We start from the raw sequence: 25,084 nt of genomic DNA on the forward strand, positions 1-25,084 counted from the left end.
TCCAACTTCACACTCATCATCCTGTCAGACACTCGCTTAACCTCCAACACACTTTTAACATACTCTTCCTTTAAAATGACCCCAACACCATTTCTCTTCCTGTCCTCACCATGGTACAACAACTTGTACGCACCGCCGATGCTCCTGCTCTTACTTCCCTTCCACTTGGTGTCTTGCACACACAATATGTCTACCTTTCTCCTCTCCATCATATCAGCCAGCTCTCTCCCTTTACCAGACATACTACCAACATTCAAAGTCCCCACTCTCATTTCCACCCTTCTAGTTTTCTTCTTCTCCCGCTGTTGGTGGCAACGTTTTCCTCCTCTTCTTGTCATCTTTGCCCAGCAGTAGCCCACTTTCTACCGGCACCCTGTTGGGCAATAGCACCGGTGGCGGATGTTGTTAACCCGGGCCGTGACCGATCCGGTACGGGAATTCGATTCTGAGTCTGCATAGTTGGGTTGGCTTGTTTTACGCCGGATGCCCTTCCTGACGCAACCCTCCTCATTTATCCGGGCTTGGGACCGGCACTCAGAATGTACTGGCTGCACACCCCATGTGGCTGAGTTATTGTACAAAAGTCAAACAGTTATAATAATACTTTATTATACAAATGAGTGCAAAAACAGTTTTGTCATAAAATGCAACATCATAGGTAATAATCGTCTTCACAGACTAAGGTTAATTATGGAGTTCCACAAGGTTCTGTGCTAGGACCAATTTTATTCACTTTATACATGCTTCCCTTAGGCAGTATTATTAGACAGCATTGCTTAAATTTTCATTGTTACGCAGATGATACCCAGCTTTATCTATCCATGAAGCCAGAGGACACACACCAATTAGCTAAACTGCAGGATTGTCTTACAGACATAAAGACATGGATGACCTCTAATTTCCTGCTTTTAAACTCAGATAAAACTGAAGTTATTGTACTTGGCCCCACAAATCTTAGAAACATGGTGTCTAACCAGATCCTTACTCTGGATGGCATTACCCTGACCTCTAGTAATACTGTGAGAATCTTGGAGTCATTTTTGATCAGGATATGTCATTCAATGCGCATATTAAACAAATATGTAGGACTGCTTTTTTTGCATTTGCGCAATATCTCTAAAATTAGAAAGCTCTTGCCTCAGAGTGATGCTGAAAAACTAATTCATGCATTTATTTCCACTCGGCTGGACTATTGTAATTCATTATTATCAGGTTGTCCTAAAAGTTCCCTGAAAAGCCTTCAGTTAATTCAAAATGCTGCAGCTAGAGTACTGACGGGGACTAGAAGGAGAGAGCATATCTCACCCATATTGGCCTCTCTTCATTGGCTTCCTGTTAATTCTAGAATAGAATTTAAAATTCTTCTTCTTACTTATAAGGTTTTGAATAATCAGGTCCCATCTTATCTTAGGGACCTCATAGTACCATATCACCCCAATAGAGCGCTTCACTCTCAGACTGCAGGCTTACTTGTAGTTCCTAGGGTTTGTAAGAGTAGAATGGGAGGCAGAGCCTTCAGCTTTTAGGCTCCTCTCCTGTGGAACCAGCTCCCAATTCAGATCAGGGAGACAGACACCCTCTCTACTTTTAAGATTAGGCTTAAAACTTTCCTTTTTGCTAAAGCTTATAGTTAGGGCTGACTCTGAACCATCCCTTAGTTATGCTGCTATAGACTTAGACTGCTGGGGGTTCCCATGATGCACTGAGTGTTTCTTTCTCTTTTTGCTCTGTATGCACCACTCTGCATTTAATCATTAGTGATTGATCTCTGCTCCTCTCCACAGCATGTCTTTTTTTCTGGTTCTCTCCCTCAGCCCCAACCAGTCCCAGCAGAACACTGCCCCTCCCTGAGCCTGGTTCTGCTGGAGGTTTCTTCCTGTTAAAAAGGAATTTTTCCTTCCCACTGTCGCCAAGTGCTTGCTCACAGGGGGTCGTTTTGACCGTTGGGGTTTTTCCGTAATTATTGTATGGCCTTGCCTTACAATATAAAGCGCCTTGGGACAACTGTTTGTTGTGATTTGGCGCTATATAAATAATTTGATTTGATTTAATTAGTTTACATAAGTTATATTTCTAATGTTTCGTAATTGTGTTAAACATATAAACAATTCAAAAACAAACAATTGTTTGTGCTGCATGATGATTAGAAATATTACATTTACAATCTGTGAAAGACTATTTTGTTATTCAGTCACATTTACAAATACAACCCCTGGCAAAAATTATGGAATCACCGGCCTCGGAGGATGTTCATTCAGTTGTTTAATTTTGTAGAAAAAAAGCAGATCACAGACATGACACAAAACTAAAGTCATTTCAAATGGCAACTTTCTGGCTTTAAGAACACTATAAGAAATCAAGAAAAAAAGATTGTGACAGTCAGTAACGGTTACTTTTTTAGACCAAGCAGAGGAAAAAAATATGGAATCACTCAATTCTGATGAAAAAATTATGGAATCACCCTGTAAATTTTCATCCCCAAAACTAACACCTGCATCATATCAGATCTGCTCGTTAGTCTGCATCTAAAAAGGAGTGAACACACCTTGGAGAGCTGTTGCACCAAGTGGACTGACATGAATCATGGCTCCAACACGAGAGATGTCAATTGAAACAAAGGAGAGGATTATCAAACTCTTAAAAGAGAGTAATCATCACGCAATGTTGCAAAAGATGTTTGGTTGTTCACAGTCAGCTGTGTCTAAACTCTGGACCAAATACAAACAACATGGGAAGGTTGTTAAAGGCAAACATACTGGTAGACCAAGGAAGACATCAAAGCGTCAATACAGAAAACTTAAAGGAATATGTCTCAAAAATTGAAAAATGTACAACAAAACAAATGAGGAACGAATGGGAGGAAACTGGAGTCAACGTCTGTGACCGAATTGTAAGAAACCGCCTAAAGGAAATGGGATTTACATACAGAAAAGCTAAACGAAAGGCATCATTAACACCTAAACAGAAAAAAACAAGGTTACAATGGGCTAAGGAAAAGCAATTGTGGACTGTGGATGACTGGATGAAAGTCATATTCAGTGATGAATCTCGAATCTGCATTGGGCAAGGTGATGATGCTGGAACTTTTGTTTGGTGCCGTTCCAATGAGATTTATAAAGATGACTGCCTGAAGAGAACATGTAAATTTCCACAGTCATTGATGATATGGGGCTGCATGTCAGGTAAAGGCACTGGGGAGATGGCTGTCATTACATCATCAATAAATGCACAAGTTTATGTTGATATTTTGGACAATTGAAAGGATGTTTGGGGATGATGAAATCATTTTTCAAGATAATAATGCATCTTCCAGAAATGCATCATCCAGAAAGTTGCCATTTGAAATGACTTTAGTTTTGTGTCATGTCTGTGATCTGCTTTTTTTTCTACAAAATTAAACAACTGAATGAACATCCTCTGAGGCCGGTGATTCCATAATTTTTGCCAGGGGTTGTAGATCATGAAACTACTAAATAAATTATTTTAACAAATGAACATGACCTTTACAAAATATAATATAATAAATTACTTGTTTAGGAAATGCTGGATTTTAATTTTGTAAATGTTTTTGTTTTTATTTTTACTTTGTAAAGTACTGTGTCATATTTAGTGTAAAATGTCATTAATGCAGCATTTGAGATCTGCAATGAGTGTTTTTCAGGTAGTTCCAGACATACTTTTTTGAGTGAATACGTGATTAAAGTTCAACAAACCTGCAGCCAATCACTTGGGCGTTTTTGTTTTGACATTTTTTATTTATTTTATTTAGTAGGACCAAACTCTCTAACTGTCCAACCAGTTAGAGCTGGTGGGTCTGGACGCCACGCACAGCCTCGGCTCTGGAACCACTCTCCTTGATAGGGGTTGGTTCTTATTCTTGAGTGCCCAGGATGTGAGGCCCTGGACGAATGTGGGGATACTCACAAGTTCCCAGCTGAGCGCCGCTACGTTGGAGTTCACCCTGATAGATGAGAGGGTCGCCTTCCAGTGGCTGTTGTTTGTGTGTATGTACTAAACAGCAGTTTGAAGTATTCGGCCTTCTTGGTGTCTCTGAGTGGAGTCCTGTATGAGGCTCCAGTGGAGGATTCCATTGTTCTGTTGTAGGACTTCAACACACATGTCGGCAATGACAAAGACACTTGGAGAGGCGTGATTGGGAGGAAAGGCCTCCCTGATCTAAACCTGAGTGGTCATTTGTTGTTGGACTTCTGTGGTGGTCATGGACTGTCCATAATGAACACCATGTTCGAACATAAGGATGCTCATAAGTGTACATGGCACCAGAGCACCCTAGGCTGAAGGTCGATGATCGATTTTGTGATCGTATCATCTGATCTGAGGCTGCATGTTCTGGACACTTGGGTGAAGAGAGGGACAGAGCTGTCACCTGATCACCATCTGGTGGTGAGTTGGATCAGAGGATGGGGGAGGACTTTGGACAGACCTGGTAAGCCCAAATGGACAGTGCTGGTGAACTGGGAACGTCTGGAAGAGCCCACTGTCCAACAGATCTTCAACTTAGACCTTCGGTGGAGCTTTTTTGGCATCCCTGTGGAAGTCAGAACCAAAATGGGCAATGTTCAAAGCTTCCATTGCTGAAACTGCAGCGGGGAGCTGTAGCTTGAAGATCTTAGGTACCTCAAGGGGCGGCAACCCTCGAGCACCGTGGTGGACACCAGTGGTCAGGGAAGCCATCCGACTAAAGGAGTCCTTCCAGGATGTGTTGCCTCAGAGGACTCAGGCGGCATGTGCCAAGTACCGACAGGCCTGAAGGGCAGCAGCCTCTGTGGGGGACGTAAAGCAGCGGGTGTTGGTGAGGGAGCGAGCGATTTGGTAAGATAACAGGAGACAGCTAAAGTTAAAAAATTCCAGTACTTTTGCAAATTCAACAGTTTCACTAATTATTTATATCTGTATTAATTCAAAGTATTTAAAGACAGATGAGGTTTGTGAAAATCAATGATTCAAGTGAACTTTGTGCTGAAAACTGTACTGAACAATTTTGCAGTAAAACTAATGATATTAAAATATTACAATAATTTATCATGGCGGTAGAGCAAACAGATCAGTCCGTGTCAGGAGTTTCTCGTGGAGTTCTCAATGGGTTAAAAAAGATTTACACACAATGAACTAAGTAACTGTGGGCATGTAGATACTCAGGGCTATGGCAGGACAGCACAGCATCAGTAAACATGTGGTCACTGTGTAGGAAAGAATCTCCTGGTTAAACAGACTGGTCTGTGGATTGTTCTGTTATGGCTCTAAACCTCTGATGGCAGCACACATTTGTCCATGAAAAGAAGACGTCCTATGATGTGTGGATGTAGATGTGGTTCTTTTAGTTTATGTCCTTGTGATTTTTCTTGACAGATATTGTGAAACATGTTTATATTTGCGTTGTTGTTTCATTTGGAGGGTGAATATGTTGTGTGATAGTTGCACAGGAATCTTTGTGATGAAGAAATGTTTCTGTGCATGGACACGTGTTGCTAAAGGCACTTTGAAAACACAGGTGTGCATGCTGTTCATGTTGTACTTACAGTAGTTCCAATTTAATGTCCAATGGCACAATAGATATATTATAGTAGTATGAGCAGACAGAGTTCCTTGAGTGTCAAATTATATGAGATGAGATAAGATTTATTGTCATTGTCGCTACACGAGTGCAACAACAATGAAATTATGTTTACACTCCAATTACCTCAGACAAAATACAGCAATTAATCCACAATTATTACTAGTTGAATGTAATAATGTCACACATCAGAATTAAGGACAACACATATACATTTTATCATTGTTTATGTGCACTAAACTTGAAGCAGTCCGTCATCCGAATTGAGGCAAAGTGGGTGAAGGCCGCAGCAAGGGGGCCTGTGCCGCCCAGCTTGTGGAGTTGAAGGCTGCAGCAGCAAAAGCCACACTGCCTCCAGGGTGGCAGGGAGGAAGCCAGGGTAAGGAGAGTGGAAAGACACAAGGGGGGGTAGTAGGAATGGAGGGAGGGAGACGCGCGTTGTGTGCAGATGAGTTGTTTGTGTCAGTTTCTGTCCGTGTGTGTGTAAAGTCTGGTGTTGATAGGCAACAGCAGGCTGGGGAGGTAGATAGATAAGAAGGGGAAGCCGAATTCCTTCACCAAGATTGTAGATCCTTCTGGGGAAGAGCAGGGCATTTGACCTTCAGGAGCTGATAAGATTGCCATGTTGATGTTAGGCGGAGAGATACACAATTCCATTTACTGCGCCCCTGACTGTCTAAAGCCCGAATCTATGAAGAATATTCTCTGGTCCTCAGCAGCACATTCCTTTGCAATGCAGCGATATGCTCCAAGATGGTATCCATTTTGCGTTTGAGTTCAAGAGTTAACACAGTCTGAGATTACACTGCCTTGTCCGACTCATTAACCATGATGGACAGATGGGGGTGGGGGTGGGGGGGGGGTTGAGATTCTGGTAGCAGCCTCCTTTCTAATATTCCTGTAGGTCTGGCAGCGCACAAACCAAGCAGCGCCAAACCTCCCACCATAAAAGCAAATAGAAATAAATCCTCAATGGCTTCCACAGAGAGTGGAGCCAAGCACGCCACGCCCCATTTCTCCCATGCGTCAAGAACATAGCCCGCTGGGTAGGTTCCATCAGGGCACGCAGGGTCCTCCAGCCCTGATTTCCTTGTCGAAACAAAATGGTGTCAATAGTGTTGAGAGACCAGCTGATCAATTCCATGGTTAATGCAAATCTTAATTTGAAGAATTCACAGTCTGGTGAAGCTGGGAGTTTGAAGGGTGGAGCAGAGATAGAGAACAGAAAGGAGGAGAGGAGAGGGGAGGAATGCCGGAGCCCCAAGCCATTTTCAGGTAGAAATGTAACTGCTGACTCAGTAACCATTACCTCAATGATGTTGACCTTAACTTGAATGAGTTATGTTTGGCCGATCTTGCTGGGGTGGTTCTAGAGCCCACTTATATATATATATATGGACTATAAGTTGTAGTTTTTTAGTACTTTGGGAAGTGAATCACATGTCAAAAAATGGGATGTATGTTCAGTACAGTGGAAACAGGAAACACAACATCAGAGGTGTTCAGTCTGTGTTCTTTTGTCTACTGTGTGAATGGATAGTCTTTCGATATTGTTACAAATGTTTTTCTTGAATCCTTGTAAAATATATGTTTAAAAAATAAATGCAACTTTATGCCAGTGCAACTTATAGTCCCAAAAATGCGCCAACATGGCAACTTCAGGACTTTTTCAGAACTGAAAAGGCAAATAGTTTGACTTTTGACCAAACTGAACTTGCCCAAACCACCATTTATGGTCATTCGTAGGTGCATCATTGTCCACATACTGAGATTGGTGGAATCATCCAAAGGACCTTGGGGAGTACGGAACAAATAAACAAGTTGTTCAAATTGTCGCACCGGTGTTGTACGATGGGACTGACCGTTGAAATTGAGTTCAAGTCAGTGTTGGATATTATTTGAGATGTTTTCTCTGTGTGTGCTCTAGTGTGTCAGGAGATGGGTGTGGGAAGCCTTTAAGATCTTTTTGGACCATATTCCGGAGCAGGATGAGTACCAGGACTGGGTTGCCCGCTGCGTGAATGGTTCCATCAACATCACAGAGATTGGCAGCTTCTTCAGCCAATCAGAGGAACACATCAGTCTCATCAAGAGCGTGAGTGGATCCGTTTCTGTCTTTTATGTCCGAGCTACTGACAGTTTCAAAACAACACGCTGGGATTCTGCTGTGACACCGTATGTTGTTTGCGGAGGTGTTTAGTGCAGAGATTAAGCATGCGCACTGCAGACTTGAGCAGCAAGGTGCCAACAGGACATGAACAGGACAAAACTCTGCAAGTCTGTCCTGTCCCATCCGGGTTGACCACATTTCTTTGGATCCTATGGTCAGCAAGTTCTTAAGTATAAAAGTATATATTGACATAAAGTGGTTTACAAAATAGAAATAAGCTAATGATTTACAACTGTAAGTTATGCTTGTCAAGAGAAAATGCCGTCTTTCCATCCGTCTGTCCACACAGCAAAACGTTTTACGTCCTAAAGAACTGTAAAGCTCTCAAAATTTAAATTTTTATACATTTTTACACAGGTCAAATATCTGCCTCCCAAAAAAATCATGCATTTTTGACATAAATGCCTTTTTTTTTTTTTTTTTGCTGAATTGTGGGTGACAAGTAGGAAATGTACAGAAGCCCTGAAATGCTTATATCGCCCACTAGATGCCGACAAAAGCTGCTGAAATGTCCGCCGAGGTCTTGACTGTTCATTAATTTGAGAAGTTAACTTTTGGCGAAAATAAGGTGGGCTGACAGCAAAAAAACAAAAAATCAACTGACGGCTGTGCCCTTTGCCTAGCGCTGCACAGTATAGCCGGTTTAATCAGTACACTGTATAATTTTGACCGATGGTAGAGATTTAGACTCCACCGACGAATTGCAATAACACCCGCGGAGGTTTCCAATCCAGGAAAACTCCTCTGTGAAGAAGCTGTGTGTGTGTGTGTGTGTGTGAACCAGTTTGCTGCGGCGGTGAGGGGTGTTCTAACGCTCACTGCTGTTCATGTAAGTTCGTGAGACGCCTGTTCTGTCGCTGATATTTGCAAAGCCGTTATTTATTTATTTCAGCGGACACACTGGGGGAAGGCGGACGCTCCGTCACGTCCTGAATCAAACATTTGAAAAAGCACCACATTTAACAACGCAAGGATTTTTTTAAACCGGAGCAAAAAGACTAAATCAGCCAGGATGAGACGATTTACCCAGACTGACTTCAAATATGAGTAAATTAAGTATGTTTATTAACATATATATATATATATTTTGGTGGTTTCGTGTTGAGTTTTGTAATGAAGGAAAGCGCCAGTGACCGTCCTGAAAGCGCTTCATGTATTCAGAGCGGGGAGTGCCATCTAGTGTTCATGAGACGAAAAACTTCAGCTTCTGACCCAGTAGTAAATAAATTTAATTCTTTCACCAAAACATCAAATCTAGGCTTGTATCTTAGATGTACCTTCCGACAAATTGTACCTGTATTTTTGAGATCTGCACAATAAATGTTTTCAAAATTACTTTATATCTGTTTTTGTTTTTATTTATTTATTTTGATCAATTTAGCTTTGCTAAGGGACCCATTCAGAAACACATAATTTTACACTTGGGTTTATATTGCGATATATACCGTTACCGTGAAGGGATTCCATTTATACTGTGATATGAATTTTAGGTCATATCGTACAGCCCTACTGTTGCCCTTATGGGCACCTTACTTGTTAATAAAAGAACATTAAATATTTCACTGGCTAAATTTAAAGAGCCTCAGACTAAACCAAGTTCCTAGTTTTTCCATTACTGCAGAGCGGATATTCTTCGTTTCCAATTCGCAAGCAGCCAGCGTACACCAGAGTGCGGCTGAACACGGGCTTCTTCAAGTTCAACCCCTGACCTTCAGGTACTGTTGCGGCTGCAAAATTCAAATTCAAAATTCAAATTTATTAATTTATATAGCGCCAATTCACGACAAAATCGTCTCAAGGCGCTTCACAACATAAAAACAATTAAAAATTTAAAAACACAATAAAAACAACCATAAGAAAAAAACAGCAGTAAAAAAGTACAAGATTAAAAACACATCATAACACTAATGATAAAACAGGGAAAACAAATGAGTCTTAAACGTGATTCAAAGGTCTCCACAGTGTCCGACTGCCGAATGTGTGCCGGCAGATCGTTCCACAGAGCTGGGGCACGATAGGAGAAAGCTCTGTGACCGGCAGACTTCTTATTCACCCTGGGAACACACAGAAGTCCTGCACCCTGAGAACGCAGGGCCCGAGCTGGTACATAGGGGCTTATCAAGTCAGCCAGATAGGGAGGTGCAAGTCCATGAACAATTTTATAAACTAAAATCAGTACTTTAAAAATCCGATCTTGCAGAAACAGGAAGCCATTGCAGGGATGCCAAAATTGGCGTAATGTGGTCAACTTTCTGCTCCGTGTCAAAAGTCTGGCAGCAGCATTCTGAACCAATTGAAGACCCCTGATCCTGGACTGCGGTAAGCCAGAGAATAGAGCATTACAATAGTCCAATCTAGAAGAGACAAACGCATGAATCAAAGTCTCAGCATCAGCCATAGACAGAATAGGACGAATCCTCGCTATATTTCGCAAATGAAAAAAGGCAGTCCTTGTAATGTCTCTAATGTGGAGATCAAAGGACAACGCAGGATCAAAAATTACTCCAAGGTTCCTGGAGTGGAGGCTGCACTCTGCATTGTGTTGTTTTGACTCAGCCCATTGTTCCCTTCGGGACACAAACTCACGATCCCTGGCGTGGGAGCAGACTCTCTAACCAGAAAGGCTAAAACCCGGGACTCTGGCCTTGTGACCTGAGAATCCTTTACTGCCTACGTATGCACAGCGACTCATGCTGGCCTCCGTTAAACTAAGTTAAAAGCCACAGTGGGGAATTGATCCCGTGACTTCTTGCTGTGAGGCAACAGTGATAGCCACTAAGCCACTGTGTTGCCTGAGAAAAAATTCGTACGTGTTAATTGCAGAATGGATAAAAAATTATAAAGTTGCTCAAATCTGCTACGTTTTTATATATATATAAAATATATATATGTATGTATGTATGTATGTGTGTGTGTCACACTTGTTAAAAAATGCCTCTTGAAAAGGAAAAGCCATCTATAAGTTATACCTTTTTTCTGTGTTATCAGCTAATTAATTTGAGATTTTATGCATTGTTGTAGTGTACTTATTATTGAAATGTATTGTTTTATTATTCATGTTTATTAGTGCTTTGATTCCTGGGAAAATCCAACATTAGTCATGAGAATTTTTATTATTAACAATGAATGTGTGATTTTTCGGAATATAAGTTGCAAAGGAGTACAAGTCGCGGTACCTCCCAAACTAGTAATAATAATAATAATAATAAAATTAAAAAAAACAAAGCGCAAAAGAGATACAGTCCTTGAGTACCACTGACATGTTCTGACTCCTTTGGCTCTATTGATTGCATATTTAAGATTTTATTTTAGCTTGTATGTGGCAACATACTGATTTTTATGTCTTAATTTATTCAAACATGTTTCTTTGCTGATGATGGTTCTTTTTCTCTTTCAGAGGGTTGCCATGGCAACTGCAATGAACAGGTCAGAATGTAATTCTATAATAGCTGCTCATTTTCTTTTTTATTGACCTTCATAAAAATTGATTTAACTGTCATTTTGTGTGGAACCTCTGAATTATTTTCTTTAAATCTAAATGAAAACAAAATTAATTGGTCAGGTAATATTTTAAAAAGCATTTCATAGATGTGTTTTTTTGGTTCCAAACTCATCTTCATGGTTGCTTGCTGTCGATGTCAGTCTGTAACTTCACGCGTGTTTCATTGTAGATTTCTTATTTTTTTGTTTTTTCCGGGTCTGTTTTTTTTTTTGTTTGTTTTGTTTTTTGTTTATATAGCACTAAATCACAACAAAGTTGCCTCAAGGCTCTTCAAACAAGTAAGGTCTAGCCTTACCAACCCACAGAGCAAGAACACAGGCGACAGTGATAAGGAAAAACTCCCTCTGATGAAGAAACCTCAAGCAGACCAGACTCTGCTTGGGCCATGCTACTGACACAAATTACAAAACAATTCACAAAATGAATATACAGGAAATGTTGCCAGTGCACAGGACAAGAGGGTTACAGAAACAGACACCAGCAACAGAATGTTGCTCTTACAGAACACCTGCAGGGTGTTTTATATGTGATTTAGACATCTGATTTCTCAAACATCACAAACATTTTCACGCACTTTTGAATGTTGCTGTTGGAGAAAGAAATAAAATGCTCAGAAGCGACTTGTTGAAAAAGTAATTTATGTCTGTAGCATGGCCTAAGCAGAGGGTCACCCCTTTGAGTCTGGTCTGCTTGAGGTTTCTTCCTCAGAGGGAGTTTTTCCTTACCACTGCTGCTCTGGGGGTTAGTAAGGTTTGACCTTACTTGTGTGAAGCGCCTTGAGGCAAACTCTGTTGTGATTTGGCGCTATATAATGAAAATAAAATGAAAAAATTGAATTGAAATTGAAAAAATGCTTTTGTCGGTTTACACGTGCAGTGATGGTGTCGTGGTGATGAATGAAATGTTGATGTGTTGACATGTTGCTTTGTCTCTTTTGCTGCAGTGTGTCCGTCACCTCGGGACCGACTCCGTGCAGGTAGGCCTGCACTCAGAACGTGCATACAGTGCATACAGTTCATACAGTGCATACAGTGCATACAGTGCATACAGTTCATACAGTGCATACAGTGCATACAGTTCATACAGTGCATACAGTGCATACAGTGCATAAAGTGCATACAGTTCATACAGTGCATACAGTTCATACAGTGCATACAGTGCATACAGTGCATACAGTTCATACAGTGCATACAGTGCATACAGTTCATACAGTGCATACAGTGCATACAGTGCATACAGTGCATACAGTGCATAAAGTGCATACAGTTCATACAGTGCATGCAGTGCATACAGTGCATACAGTTCCACCTGTCACTGGGTGATACTGTGGCCAAGATACTTTTGGAAATCTGTCTGTGAAAACCGTAACACAGGGACAACAAACGGTCATTTGAAATGAAAATGTTTATTAACAGCAGTGGTTGAAATTTGAACATGTAAATATACTCCATACTTTTACTTGTTTGTTTATTTACAGTAGTATTAACTGGATATTTGGTTCTTAAAAAAAAGATAAATCTAATGAAACTGGGGTATTTTTGATAATGGAACACAATACAACTTTAATTTACTTTGTTGTTTGCAGCTCTGCTGAGGATAGATTTGGTCAACATTTAGGGTCCCTTCACACATCATACGAATAAGTACCAATCAGGGCGAATCACGGCGAAACAGCTTGTATGAGCGAACCATAAAAACATCGAGCCGACGTCGGGAGTGACACGTGGTCGGGCAGGCGTGAACGATCCCACTGCAACAGTTTCGTGCACGCTTGTGCATGAAATCATCGCTGCAGGGACACAGTGCGAGCAGCTAGAGCATGTTTAACCACATTGTGCAGCTCCTGTGGGGAAAAAAAATACATGCCACCCACAGGATTTGAACCTGCAATTTACAAAAGCTCTGAATGCCAGCCAGAAATGTTACCATTGCACTACCATCGCTGTCCTATGAAAGGTGCATAAAATGCCTGAAATAAAAAAAGAGATAGACATATTTAAAAAAAATAAAAAATAAGACCACACACCACGAAAACATACCGCTGTTACGGTTCGGGCTGGAGTGTGGCTCGAACCCAAAAGCTGGGAGCAGAGATGAGGCAGAAATAAGCAGAGCACGGGTTTATTTACAAGGGATGTATGTAAAGGAGGGATTATTCAGTGCTGCTGTCTAGCCGACTGGAGACCAGCCCGCTCAGTGGTGGAACCAGGGAGCCGCGGTCCAAACGGAGTCAACCCGGGATGAAATGGATCCGGAGCCAGGTGGCCGCCTGCAATCTGTCGACGTGGCTGAGGAGGAGAGACAGATGGGTGAGTGCTGAGCCGGTCACTTCCAGAAGTGATTATTCACAGTGAATCAGTAGTTACTATCACAGCTGGGTCCAGATATGTAGGCAGTTGTTCAGAATGATTTAATTCAGTTTCTCTGGCAGTTCTTATCAGGACAGTTCAAAGTTCAGTTACGTAAGACTATTCCAGGCAGTGTTCTGTGAGAGGAAGCTCACAGGAGCAAAACAAGCAGTGCACTTAGCTGATAGACACAGAGCGTGAGAGCTCTGTGCACAGGCTGCGGGTGAAGCTGGTCTTGGTACAGAAGCAATTAGGAAGATTTTGGTTCAGAGCAGAGGCACAGACAAAGAGGTGTGTGGAAACTTCAACAAGTCAAAAAATGTTCTCTTCTAGAAAATAGAGAGGCCAAGCTTACCGTGGAAGATTAACTGAGATTCTGGCAAGGATGGAATGAGGAGCCGGGGTTCATATGCAGGTGCTGATTAGATGAGGATCAGGTGTGTCGATCAGCTTGAGGTGCACCACCTGTGCAGAAGAGAGAGAGAAACAGCAGCAGCAGCAGGAACAGGCAGCCCACAACAACCACATTTTATTGAATCCCTCTTATCGAGCAAACAATACAAGTATGAACCATAGCTCCTGTAGATGACCCATGGTCACAGACATACAGTCATGTAATGACATGAATGAAGCGGTGCGCTCTTATCATGTCCACATCTGCTGGCCCAGTGTGCCCAGCTGGCCCCGTGCACGTGTCCAGCACACTGCTGGAGAGACACCGCATCATGTGGAACAGAGCTCACGTGGGTGACGTGACATTCAGATGGCCCACTGCGTGTTATGATCTGACCATCTGTTTCACCTGGGACAGCCTGTCAATGTGTGTGCCGTGCGCTTGCTTGCTGCAGCCCGTTGCAACAGCAATATATGTTTTTATGTATGTCCACGTGAAAACAGCAAGCAGACACACACACGTCACAGTGGACAGTTGTAAGTTCATGTCTGTCCAAACACAGTAAGTGTTCCTTGGCTGGGATGTCCAGAACCAGAGATCTCAAAAGCTGCAGCTGTCCGCGGCGTGGACACGCCCCCTGTCAGTTCAGCGCACACACCGTGTCACTCTCTTCTCTGTTATGTGATCATTATTTTTTAGTTATTTGTTATGTAATTGTGTATGTAGGTAGTGTAGTACTTATTAATATACCTGTCCTGGCTGTGGTCTCTGTGTTTGTACTGTGACATGTCCTGTGCACTGAGTCGTCATTTGTGTCTCTGGTCAGCAGCTGGGAAGTGCCTCCCCGTGCTGTGTGCACTCTGACCTAGCTGCCCGGCCCAACATGTATTCATGTCTGTACATACGAGGGCTGTCCATAAAGTATAGGTCCTTTTATTTTTTTCAAAAAACTATATGGATTTCATTCATATGTTTTTACGTCAGACATGCTTGAACCCTCGTGCGCATGCGTGAGTTTTTCCACGCCTGTCGGTGACGTCATTCGCCTGTGAGCACTCCTTGTGGGAGGAGTCGTCCAGCCCCTCGTCGGAATTCCTTTGTCTGAGAAGTTGCTGAGAGACTGGCGCTTTGTTTGATCAAAATTTTTTCTAAACCTGTGAGACGCATCGAAGTGGACACGGTTCGAAAAATTAAGCTGGTTTTCGGTGAAAATTTTAACGGCTGATGAGAGATTTTGAGGTGATACTGTCGCTTTAAGGACTTCCCACGGCGCGAGACGTCGTGCAGCGCTCCCAGGCGCCATCGTCAGCCTGTTTCAAGCTGAAAACCTCCACATTTCAGGCTCTATTGATCCAGGACGTCGTGAGAGAACAGAGAAGTTTCAGAAGAAGTCGGTTTCAGCATTTTATCCGGGTATTCCACTGTTAAAGGAGATTTTTTTAATGAAAGACGTGCGGGCGGATTGCAGCGTCGGCTCGCAGCCGCCGCAACGCTCCGCCACAGGAAAAAACACCTCTGTTGGAAGCCTAAGGAACAAGTTGGAACATGTCCAGCTGTTAAACAATTTCTCATATACTCACTCCACTGAAAACCATCAAAAGCCGCCTGGATTTTACAAATGGTTATCAACACGGAGGTGTTTTTCCTGTGCCGCCGCACTGCGCCGGCTGCGTCCCGACGCGCGGACCCGTCCGCACGTCTTTCATTAAAAAAATCTCCTTTAACAGTGGAATATCCGGATAAAATGCTGAAACCGACTTCTTCTGAAACTTCTCTGTTCTCTCACGACATCCTGGATCAATAGAGCCTGAAATGTGGAGGTTTTCAGCTTGAAATAGGCTGACGACGGCGCCTGGGAGTGTTGCACGATGTCTCGCTCCGTGGGAAGTCCTTAAAGCGACAGTATCACCTCAAAATCTCTCATCAGCCGTTAAAATTTTCACCGAAAACCAGCTTAATTTTTCGAACCGTGTCCACTTTGATGTGTCTCACAGGTTTAGAAAAAATTTTGATCAAACAAAGCGCCAGTCTCTCAGCAACTTCTCAGACAAAGGAATTCCGACAAGGGGCTGGACGACTCCTCTCACAAGGAGTGCTCACAGGCGAATGACGTCACCGACAGGCGTGGAAAAACTCTTGCATGCGCACGAGGGTTCAAGCATGTCTGACGTAAAAACATATGAATGAAATCCATATAGTTTTTGAAAAAAATAAAAAGGACCTATACTTTATGGACAGCCCTCGTACATATAAGCATTTTATGCAAGTGTGCCCCCTCACACCACATGTGCAGGGGGGAGCGCAAAACACACATACGCCATGTGTTTGGGGGGGGGGGGGGGGAGCACGCGCGCACATGTGGGGTTTTGCGTCCACTCTGAGACCTCACACACGTTCTGAATGAGTTCCTCCAGCTGATGGTTCACGGCCTGTGGACGCATCACATTCGATAGTCGCGCTCAGTGAGGCTGAACGCACACCGCCGTGGAGGCTGAACCGTCAGAAAATGACTCCATGCAGTAATTTGGAGCCAGGATTTTGGAGGCTTTTTTAAAAGATCAAATTATGTATTATGTCTACACTGACCTCCTCTTTGTGGATGATACTGTGATCTTCATGGAATCAATGGACGCTCTGATTGAAAAGCTGAGTGAGGAAACAGCATCTCAGGGTTTGTCAGTTTCCTGGATTAAGACTAAGATCCAGGCTTTGAGTGACTTTCTATATCTGGTTGTGGTGAAAGTGTTGATCTTGTACAGAAATTCACTTATCTCAGCAGTGATGTTCATGTCTCTGGGTCCTCGGCCTTTGAGACTGAACATTGTGTGAGAACATATGGAGTGATGAGGTCACTGTACAGAGGCGTTTGGTGATGCTGATTTCTTCCTAAAAGGTCCAAGTCTTTAGGGTCCTGGTGCTCCCTGTCTCACTGTGTGGTTGTGAGACTTGGACACTAACTGTTGATCTAAGGCAGCAACTGGATGTCTTTTATACTCCGTGTCTTTGAAGGACCCTTGGGTGCCACTGGAATGACTTTGTGTCAAAGGAGTGTTTGCTGAGGGACAGTAAAGCCTGGCTGGGTAACACACACAGACCCCCCAGCAATACAGGGACGGACTATGTGGGGCAAAAAAAGGGTTGAAGTCACATATGTAAAACTGTTATGCAAAACGCGCTGATGCACACATATCCACAATGGCACCAACATTGTTGTGGTGTGCATGTGGCACAAATTGATAAGAGTGTCATCCTTTGTGCCGTTGCTCCTGTGGGAGGTGTCCGCTACCCTGAACCACGGTTTGTTTTTGTTAGAGGAAGGAGGATGTGTCTTCCACAAAACATGCATGTCTAGCGCATGTGTGCAACAGCCATCCATATAGAAAGACACGCTGTGCAACACACCCTCATGCAGTTTGTCTGCGATGCACCTGGAAGTATTTGTATCACAGACATGTTGATCTGCAAATCTTGGTTGGTTTATATAACTAGGCTGGGTGCTCTGAGCTGTGGCCAGAGCCGGGCTGCGGGTGCAGTTCTGCCGCTGTTCTGATCAAGCAGGAAAAAGTTTGACAGATTTCCAAAATGAGTGTGCTTGCAGTGTAAAGGTGCGGTCACATGACGTCTGACTGTAAACAACACAGGTCAACTGGCCAAACATCAATAACACGACTGTCTAATGTAATATCATTAATACTAATTGGATAATACACTCAGTAAGGATAAAAACAGGTCTGGTTTATCACTTTATTGATATGACACAAATTGTGCACTGCGCAAAAGCCGCAAAATATTTTGTCTTCTCATCTGTGTGCAGAATGACTGATTGATAAATTCCTTATTGCACACATTTTTCAGGTAGACAGGATTTATTTGAGAAGGTGGGGTGAAGTAATTACCAGAAGTCCTCATGATTTTGGCACTTTGAAATGTGGAATATATGGAATGCACACATCCATGTAGTTTGCAGCTTTTAATTTGTGTGAACCCCCAGATCCCCAGTGTGACTGGGCTTTAGGATAAGGAGTATTAGTTACACTGTGAGGGAACATCTATGACATTCTGGTCAACAAGGACTGAAGATGGTTCTATAACATGGCAGGCTCTGTGACAAACGGTACCGGTGGATGCTCCCAGATCTGTCCTGACTTCTGTTTAAACCTTTTTGAGATATCCTGCCGACAAACACAGAATGAAATTTCAACTAATGGAGGTTACATAGATTTATATATTTAATGGGATGCACCATGCAACAGCGGACGCACGTCTCCCAACATTTAGGATTTGTTGAGGTAGATGGTATTTCTCTTTTTCATACATTGTTTCTGTACATTTGCTTATTTACTTGTTTCTTAATCAAACCTCATTCAACAAATAAACTTGACTGATACATTCTAATTTGTATTCTGATGTACTAATTGTGATACTTTGACAGCTGTGGTCACACAAAAAGTCTACAAATTTCCACTTCATTTTACTTTAGCTTTTTTAGTTTGTCAGCTTGACTTTGCTGTTTCTTTTCTTTTCTTTTGCAGCTCTGAACCAACAAAGGTTGGGGCTGAAGAATCAGTGACAAAGACTTTAGCAGGTAAAAGTAATGAAAAGTGCTTTAAAAACATTTTGTGTGTGTACAAGCGTTGTACAGTGTTGTACAACAGTAGTGTTACACACGTTAGCATAAGTAAGCTCCCAAACAAAAGCATGTTTACTGATTGACATGCTAGCAGTAACATTAGCATGCTAGTAAACACGTCTCCTTGATAATCAGCATGTTTACAAAGTTACAGGATAATTTATTTGCAACTCACCTTTTATATTTTAATTTGCTAACATTAACATGATGAGTTGTAAATTTAGTTCAGGTCTTTGGTTTTGACTATTTTAATCTGGCCAAAAGTGACAATATTCAAAGGAGTGAAGTCACATCATGTTGTCTTTTTTTGTGCTGTTCCCCTTAGCCTAGAAATTGTTGGGGGAATTTAATTAATTTATTTCAGATGTACTTGTAAATGCTGATAAGGGTGTGATTTTGGATGATTTTAAGATACATATAAGAAAGTTGATCCTTCTTGCAGAGGTTTTGTTATCTTTACATACGATTTGTATGAATTTGTTGAGTCATGGTGGCTGTTTTTTTATTATTATTCTTTTGACTCATGTTTATTATGTACAACACTGAAATTTAACAACCTCAAAATGCTCTGTAAATAATAATAATAATAATTATTATTTACAAGTACATTGATGATACTTATAGGAATTCAGCCATTAGTTTTTGAAGTATCTTGTGAAATAGATTTGAAAATATTGTTACACTTAAAGGAATTTCACACATTTCGTTAAAAGTAACAGACCGCTTCGAAGTGCTTTAATCAAGTCTCTTTAGACAATACTTTGTTGGGTGTTTTTATTTTTACTCCCTGTTTCATGAGTAAGATGTTTTTCTATGAGATCATTGCATATTTGTACCAGACTTTAAAAACCCAGAAACTATTATTTTAAAAGCAATCTTCTACAAAACTGGTTGTTTTTGTTTTGCATAGTATAATATCTTGCCAAATATTGGAGCTCACACAAACATGACCGGACTCACAGCTGGGTACTTTCACACTGGTTTATTCTACTTCCGGCACAATACATATTGTAGGTAAGAGGGCGCCACCTGGTGGTGTGGTGTGACACGAGATGAAGTACGAATACGTCACAACTCCTCCCCTCTTATTCAGTCCCCCGGATTCCCAGATATGTATTTTAAGAAGTATTGGCTCAGTAACCTAAATTTTAAACAGTAACCTTGAATCTGTAACTAACCGAACAGTTATTGAACATTATATCCTGACTTAAGGGTGAGGGTAGACTGCCTCAGCACCTTGAGTGTGTCGGGGGATTATTGTGCCCCCTTCTTGAGACAGCACTCTAACTAAACATTTCAGAGATCATACTCAGTTGTTTAAAGGGTCAGTCTGTCGGGTGGTTTGCAAATCCGTCTTGGATATCGGTTCAGTATTGGCTGGGGTGTTGCGGGGTTGGTATGTGTGTCTGACTGACCTGAAGGTGGTGAGCTTGTTACCATCACAGGGCTCGCTGTCTCTGACACATCACCGGTGTCCGTCATGGCCGTTGGGATGACTGCAGTGGGTGTCGGTTGTTTCTCTGCGGCTGGCTGCACGATGCTGGGGTGACAGGCCACCATCTGGTCTGCATGTCGATTCCACTGCTGATTTGATGCAACTTCGACCTGGTACGACCTTGGCCCTGCTTGCGATGTAACCGTACCAGTCATCCACTTTTCCTCCCCCTTCCGATAGTCCCGGACAAGCACTGGGTCTCCCACTTCAAAAGTTCTCGCTTTAGCGTGTGTGCCACGGTGTCGCTGTTGGTCCTCTTGCGCTCGATCCACCACTGCTGACACGCTCGGTTTCAGCAGGTCTAGGCGGGTGCGCAGTCTGCGACGGAGAAACAACGTAGCAGGTGACTCTTTTGTAGTGGCGTGGGGGGTGTTTCTGTAGTGTAGCAGGAAAGCATCGAGTCGCCGCTGGACCGAAGCTGTACCCCTCGACAACTTCAGAGAATGGTTAAATGTCTGCACGAAACGCTCTGCCAGGCCGTTCATTGCCGGATGGAAAGGAGCGGAGCGTTTGTGCGTAATGCCATTGGATGTTAAAAAGTGGGCAAACTCCTCAGAAGTGAATTGAGGCCCATTATCACTCACTAGGACCTCTGGTACACCGTAATGACTGAAGAGGCCTCTTAACACTTCAATTGTTTTTGCAGATGAGGTTGAATCCGTCAATATGACTTCGGGCCACTTGGAATGAGCGTCCACAATGAGGAAGAACATGTGCCCCTCCCAGGGGCCGGCGAAGTCGATATGAATTCGCTGCCACGGACCTGTTTGCCAGGGCCATGGGTGCAGCGGTGTGAGGGCAGGGCTCTTTTGACATCGTTGGCACTGGGTGCACGTCTTGCATCTCTGCATGTCCAGACCCGGCCACCACACGTAGCTCCTCACCAGGGATTTCATCCTGACCACGCCCAGGTGTCCGGCGTGGAGTTCGTCTAAAACATGCTGACGTAGTTTGGGTGGGACTACAACTTGATTTCCCCACATTAAGCAGCCTTGAAGTATGGAGAGTTCATATTTCCGTATGATATACGGGACCAGACTCCTGTCTGCGTCCTTGGCTGGTGGAAAACGACCGGTTGACGCCATCTCGATCACCTGTGAGAGTGTGGTGTCTGCTTTGGTTTCTCTTTTCACCTCACTGCAGTGGATTGGAAGGCTTTCAATGTATTTTATCAGACATGTGTCAACTGTCCCTTGTTTTTCTTTGTGTTGCACTGGCAGAGGCAGATGCGAGAGACCGTCTGCGTTGCCATGGTCAGCGGCGCATCTGTACCTTATTGTATAATCGTGCGCTGCCAATATGAGTGCCCAGCGCTGTAGTCTTGCAGCAGCCATGGACGGTGTCGCTTTGCTAGGGCTCAAGATTGTTGTCAAGGGCCGGTGATCAGTAAGTAGGGTAAAATGACGGCCATAGAGGTATGAATGAAAACGTCTGACCCCAAATATTATTCCTAATGCCTCGCGCTCAATTTGAGCATAATTCTGCTCTGCCTTGTTAAGCGTCCGCGAAATAAAGGCTATGGGTCATTCTTCCCCATTTGACAGTCAATGTGAGATGACTGCCCCCACCCCATAGGGCGAGGCATCGCAGGCAAGTATAACTGGCAGTCTGGGATTGTAATGTGTCAGTACACTTTTGCTGGATAACTGTTCCTTTGCTTTTTGGAAAGCTTCGTCACATCTCCCGGACCATTCCCACTTCACCCCCTTATGTAGCAACGAATTCAATGGGTGTAAAAGGGTCGACATGTTCGGGACGAAGCGTGCATAATAGTTGATGAGCCCAAGGAAAGAGCGCAACTGGGTCGTATCGGTCAGCACGGGCGCCTCCACAATGGCTTTGATCTTATCATTAGACTTGTGGAGCCCTACAGAATCAATCATGTGCCCCAAGTACTCTAGCGAGCTCCTGAAGAACTCACATTTCTCCTTTTGGACTCGGAGCCCAAATTTTTCAAGACAACTCAAAACGGCTTCGAGATTTCTCAGATGGTGCGCATCATCTTGGGCTGTGATGAGAATGTCATCAAGAAAGCAATGTACATTTGGTAGCCCTTGGAACACTTGGTCCATAATTCTCTGGAATATGGAAGGCGCGGAAGTAATTCCAAATGGTAAATGATTGTAGCAGAACATGCCCTTGTGGGTGCTGATCGTAAGATATTTCCTAGAATCTGACTTAACCGGTACCTGAAGGTAGGCCTGTGAAAGGTCCAGTTTGCTGAAACGATGTCCCCCAGACAAGGACGCAAACAAATCCTCAGTACGAGGTATTGGGTAGTGTCAGCTCACAGGGCTGGAATTTACAGTCACCTTAAATCTCCACATATCCTCACACTACCGTTCTTCATGACAGGCACTATGGGGGTTGCCCAGTCGCTGAACTGAACCGGAGAGATAACTCCTTGCTGGAGGAGGTGCTCTATTTCAGCTTCCACTTAGGTCTCAGCGAATACGGTACCACCCGAGCTTGGCAGAACTTTGGCTGCTGGTCTGGCCTCAGCATCAGTGAAGCTTCGAATCCTTTCAGTGTCCCCAATTCCTTGCGAAACACTTCAGTGTGGCGATTAGGACACTCTCAAGAGTTTCACCACTTGCCGTACTTCCCGTTCGCACTGTCTGATTTCACTCCAGTCTGTGTCGATGTTCCTTAGCCATTCACGGCCGAACAGTGGTGGTGGCCTCTCCTTTTACCACATATAAAGGCAACCTAGCCCTCTGCTTGTTCAACTTAACCCACACCTTCAGCATTCCCTCGGGCTGCAGTAACTCCCTTGTGTATGTTTTCAGAACGACGTCTGTCTTGCGTAAACGTAAGTGTGCAAATTTGTCTTTGTATAGCTCACTGGAGATCAAGGATACAGCGGCCCCAGTATCCATCTCCATATCCACTGACTGCCCTTCAATTTTTGGCTTAATCATTATTATTGATGATGCTGCATGCCCCGTTTTAACTGCTTTCACTTGTTCTGTGTTCACTGCAGACACCATGTGCAGAGTGAAATCAGAGTCTGAACCTGCTGAAGACTCCTTCTCCTCTGATGAATTTGCAGCTGCCACTTTATGAATTTTGCCTTTGTCTGCATCCTTGTATTTTTTTTGTTTGATTTTACTGTCTTGTTTTGACTTTGCCTGCTTTGTTTCACTCCTTTTGCTTCTACACACGCGGGCTATGTGGCCCTTTTTATTGCAATTGTGGCATTGCTGCTCCTTAAAATAGCTGTCACGTTCATGATGATTAATCTTGCCACATTGAAAACATTTGTCGCCACCCAGTGGCGAAGACGTGGACACAGCATGCACTTTCAATGAGCTTTTCAAATGTAGTGATTCCCTCGCTACCGCTTCCATTGCCAATGCCATTTCGACTGCTTTCTTAAAATCAAGTTTTTCCTCCGTCAGGAGTTTCCTTTGAATAGTCTCATTATTGAGCCCACAAACGAGTCTATCGCGCAGGGCATCTTGCAAATGTGCGCCAAAATCACAATGCTCAGATAACTTTTCAAAATGGCCACATATTGTGCTATGGTCTCTCCCGCTTCCTGATTGCGTTTGTGAAATCGGAATCTCTCCGCAATTATTATGGGCTTGGGGGAGAAATGACCATCCAGGGTGTCCACTAAATCTTTGTAAGTTTTACTGCTAGGTTTATCCGGAGCTAGTATGCTCCGCAGTAAGCTATATGTAGTTGCCCCAATGACACTTAAGAATACTGCCGCCTTCTTTGTAGCGGGGACATCATTGGCTTCAATAAAATGTTCAAACCTCTCGACATAAGTCGACCATTGCTCCGATGATTCGTCGTAGGCATCAATGTGTCCCAAAAGCGTTGCCATTCTTACTGGCGGTGGCGGTTTTGAACTGCTTGTTCCTCGATCCGGTTGTCCTGGGATTCTTCTCCCTCCCCTGCTAATGCTGAGTCTCCTCCATCAGAAAATGACATGAGTGGGTCACCTTACTCGTCGCCAATTTATAATATCTTGCCAAATATTGGAGCTCACACAAACATGGACCGGACTCTGAGCTGGGTACTTCACACTGGTCTATTCTACTTCCGGCACAATACATATTGTAGGTAAGAGGGCGCCACCTGGTGGTGTGGTGTGACACGAGATGAAGTACCAATACATCACACATAGTAAAAACAATGATGTGTTTTCCCGTTGAATGCTTGTTTGGAGCTGCGTTGTACATTCTGAAAGGAGTTCCAGTCCCGTCTATTATCGGAGGGAGCGGCGGATGCAGGAGGCTGATTCCTTGGAGACACGCTGCTCTCAGAATAGACTTTAAGCCTATTAAAGGTTTGCAGCCTGGTCAATGGAGGGAGGCTGAGCAGACCAACCACTCAGATGGAAGACTTGGCAGAGGATTGGAAGGCAAGGATCAGCGTTAGTGTGATCACGCAGGTCGTTCTATGGTCTGAATCGGCCTTTCAAATGGTTGTAAGCTGGTACAGTGCCAACAGGCCTGGTAACAAAAGTTACTTGCAAAGTTTCTCCATGAGGTCCCATGGCTCCAATATTTCCTCCTGACAACACAATATGTTTTTTGTGCACAGGTTGATATAGCTCATGTTTACCTAATATAAAATTTTCATTCATTTTTAGCATTAGCAATTTCTTAACTAAAAGTAATCATTTGCTTTTGTGCTAAAATAGAATGAAGTTCCATGTTTGACATAATTGAAATAACGGCATCGTGTCATGTTAGCTTTGATGTTTATAGGACAATTTTGAGGGTTAATAGGGCTTCTTCTTTTTTTTTTTTCATAATGACAAAACTTTGGTCAAGATTTCCAATTTCTATAGTGCATGACTTCGCAGCTCAAATGTTTTTAAAACCACTGAAACCATCAACCTGCAAATTTTATTTATTTTATTTTTTTGAATGGATTAAAAATCCCTTTCCGGAAGATTTGACGAAAGGGGTTTACAGTTCCCATAACATGAGCTAATCTTGATGGATTTGTCT

General features: G+C 43.0%; 1 protein-coding gene across 1 annotated transcript in view; it reads left to right on the forward strand.

Moving 5' to 3' along the window:
- impg2b (interphotoreceptor matrix proteoglycan 2b) overlaps positions 1–25,084 on the forward strand; it is a 69,727-nt gene that overhangs the window by 8,547 nt on the left and 36,096 nt on the right. The window contains 5 exon segments of the mRNA XM_034180224.1: positions 7,503–7,516; positions 7,518–7,670; positions 11,143–11,171; positions 12,191–12,223; positions 18,522–18,574. Of these exon segments, the coding sequence (XP_034036115.1) occupies positions 7,503–7,516; positions 7,518–7,670; positions 11,143–11,171; positions 12,191–12,223; positions 18,522–18,574 (282 nt within the window).

This window comes from Thalassophryne amazonica, chromosome 1 (assembly GCF_902500255.1).
Source record: "Thalassophryne amazonica chromosome 1, fThaAma1.1, whole genome shotgun sequence".
Lineage (NCBI taxonomy): Eukaryota > Metazoa > Chordata > Actinopteri > Batrachoidiformes > Batrachoididae > Thalassophryne > Thalassophryne amazonica.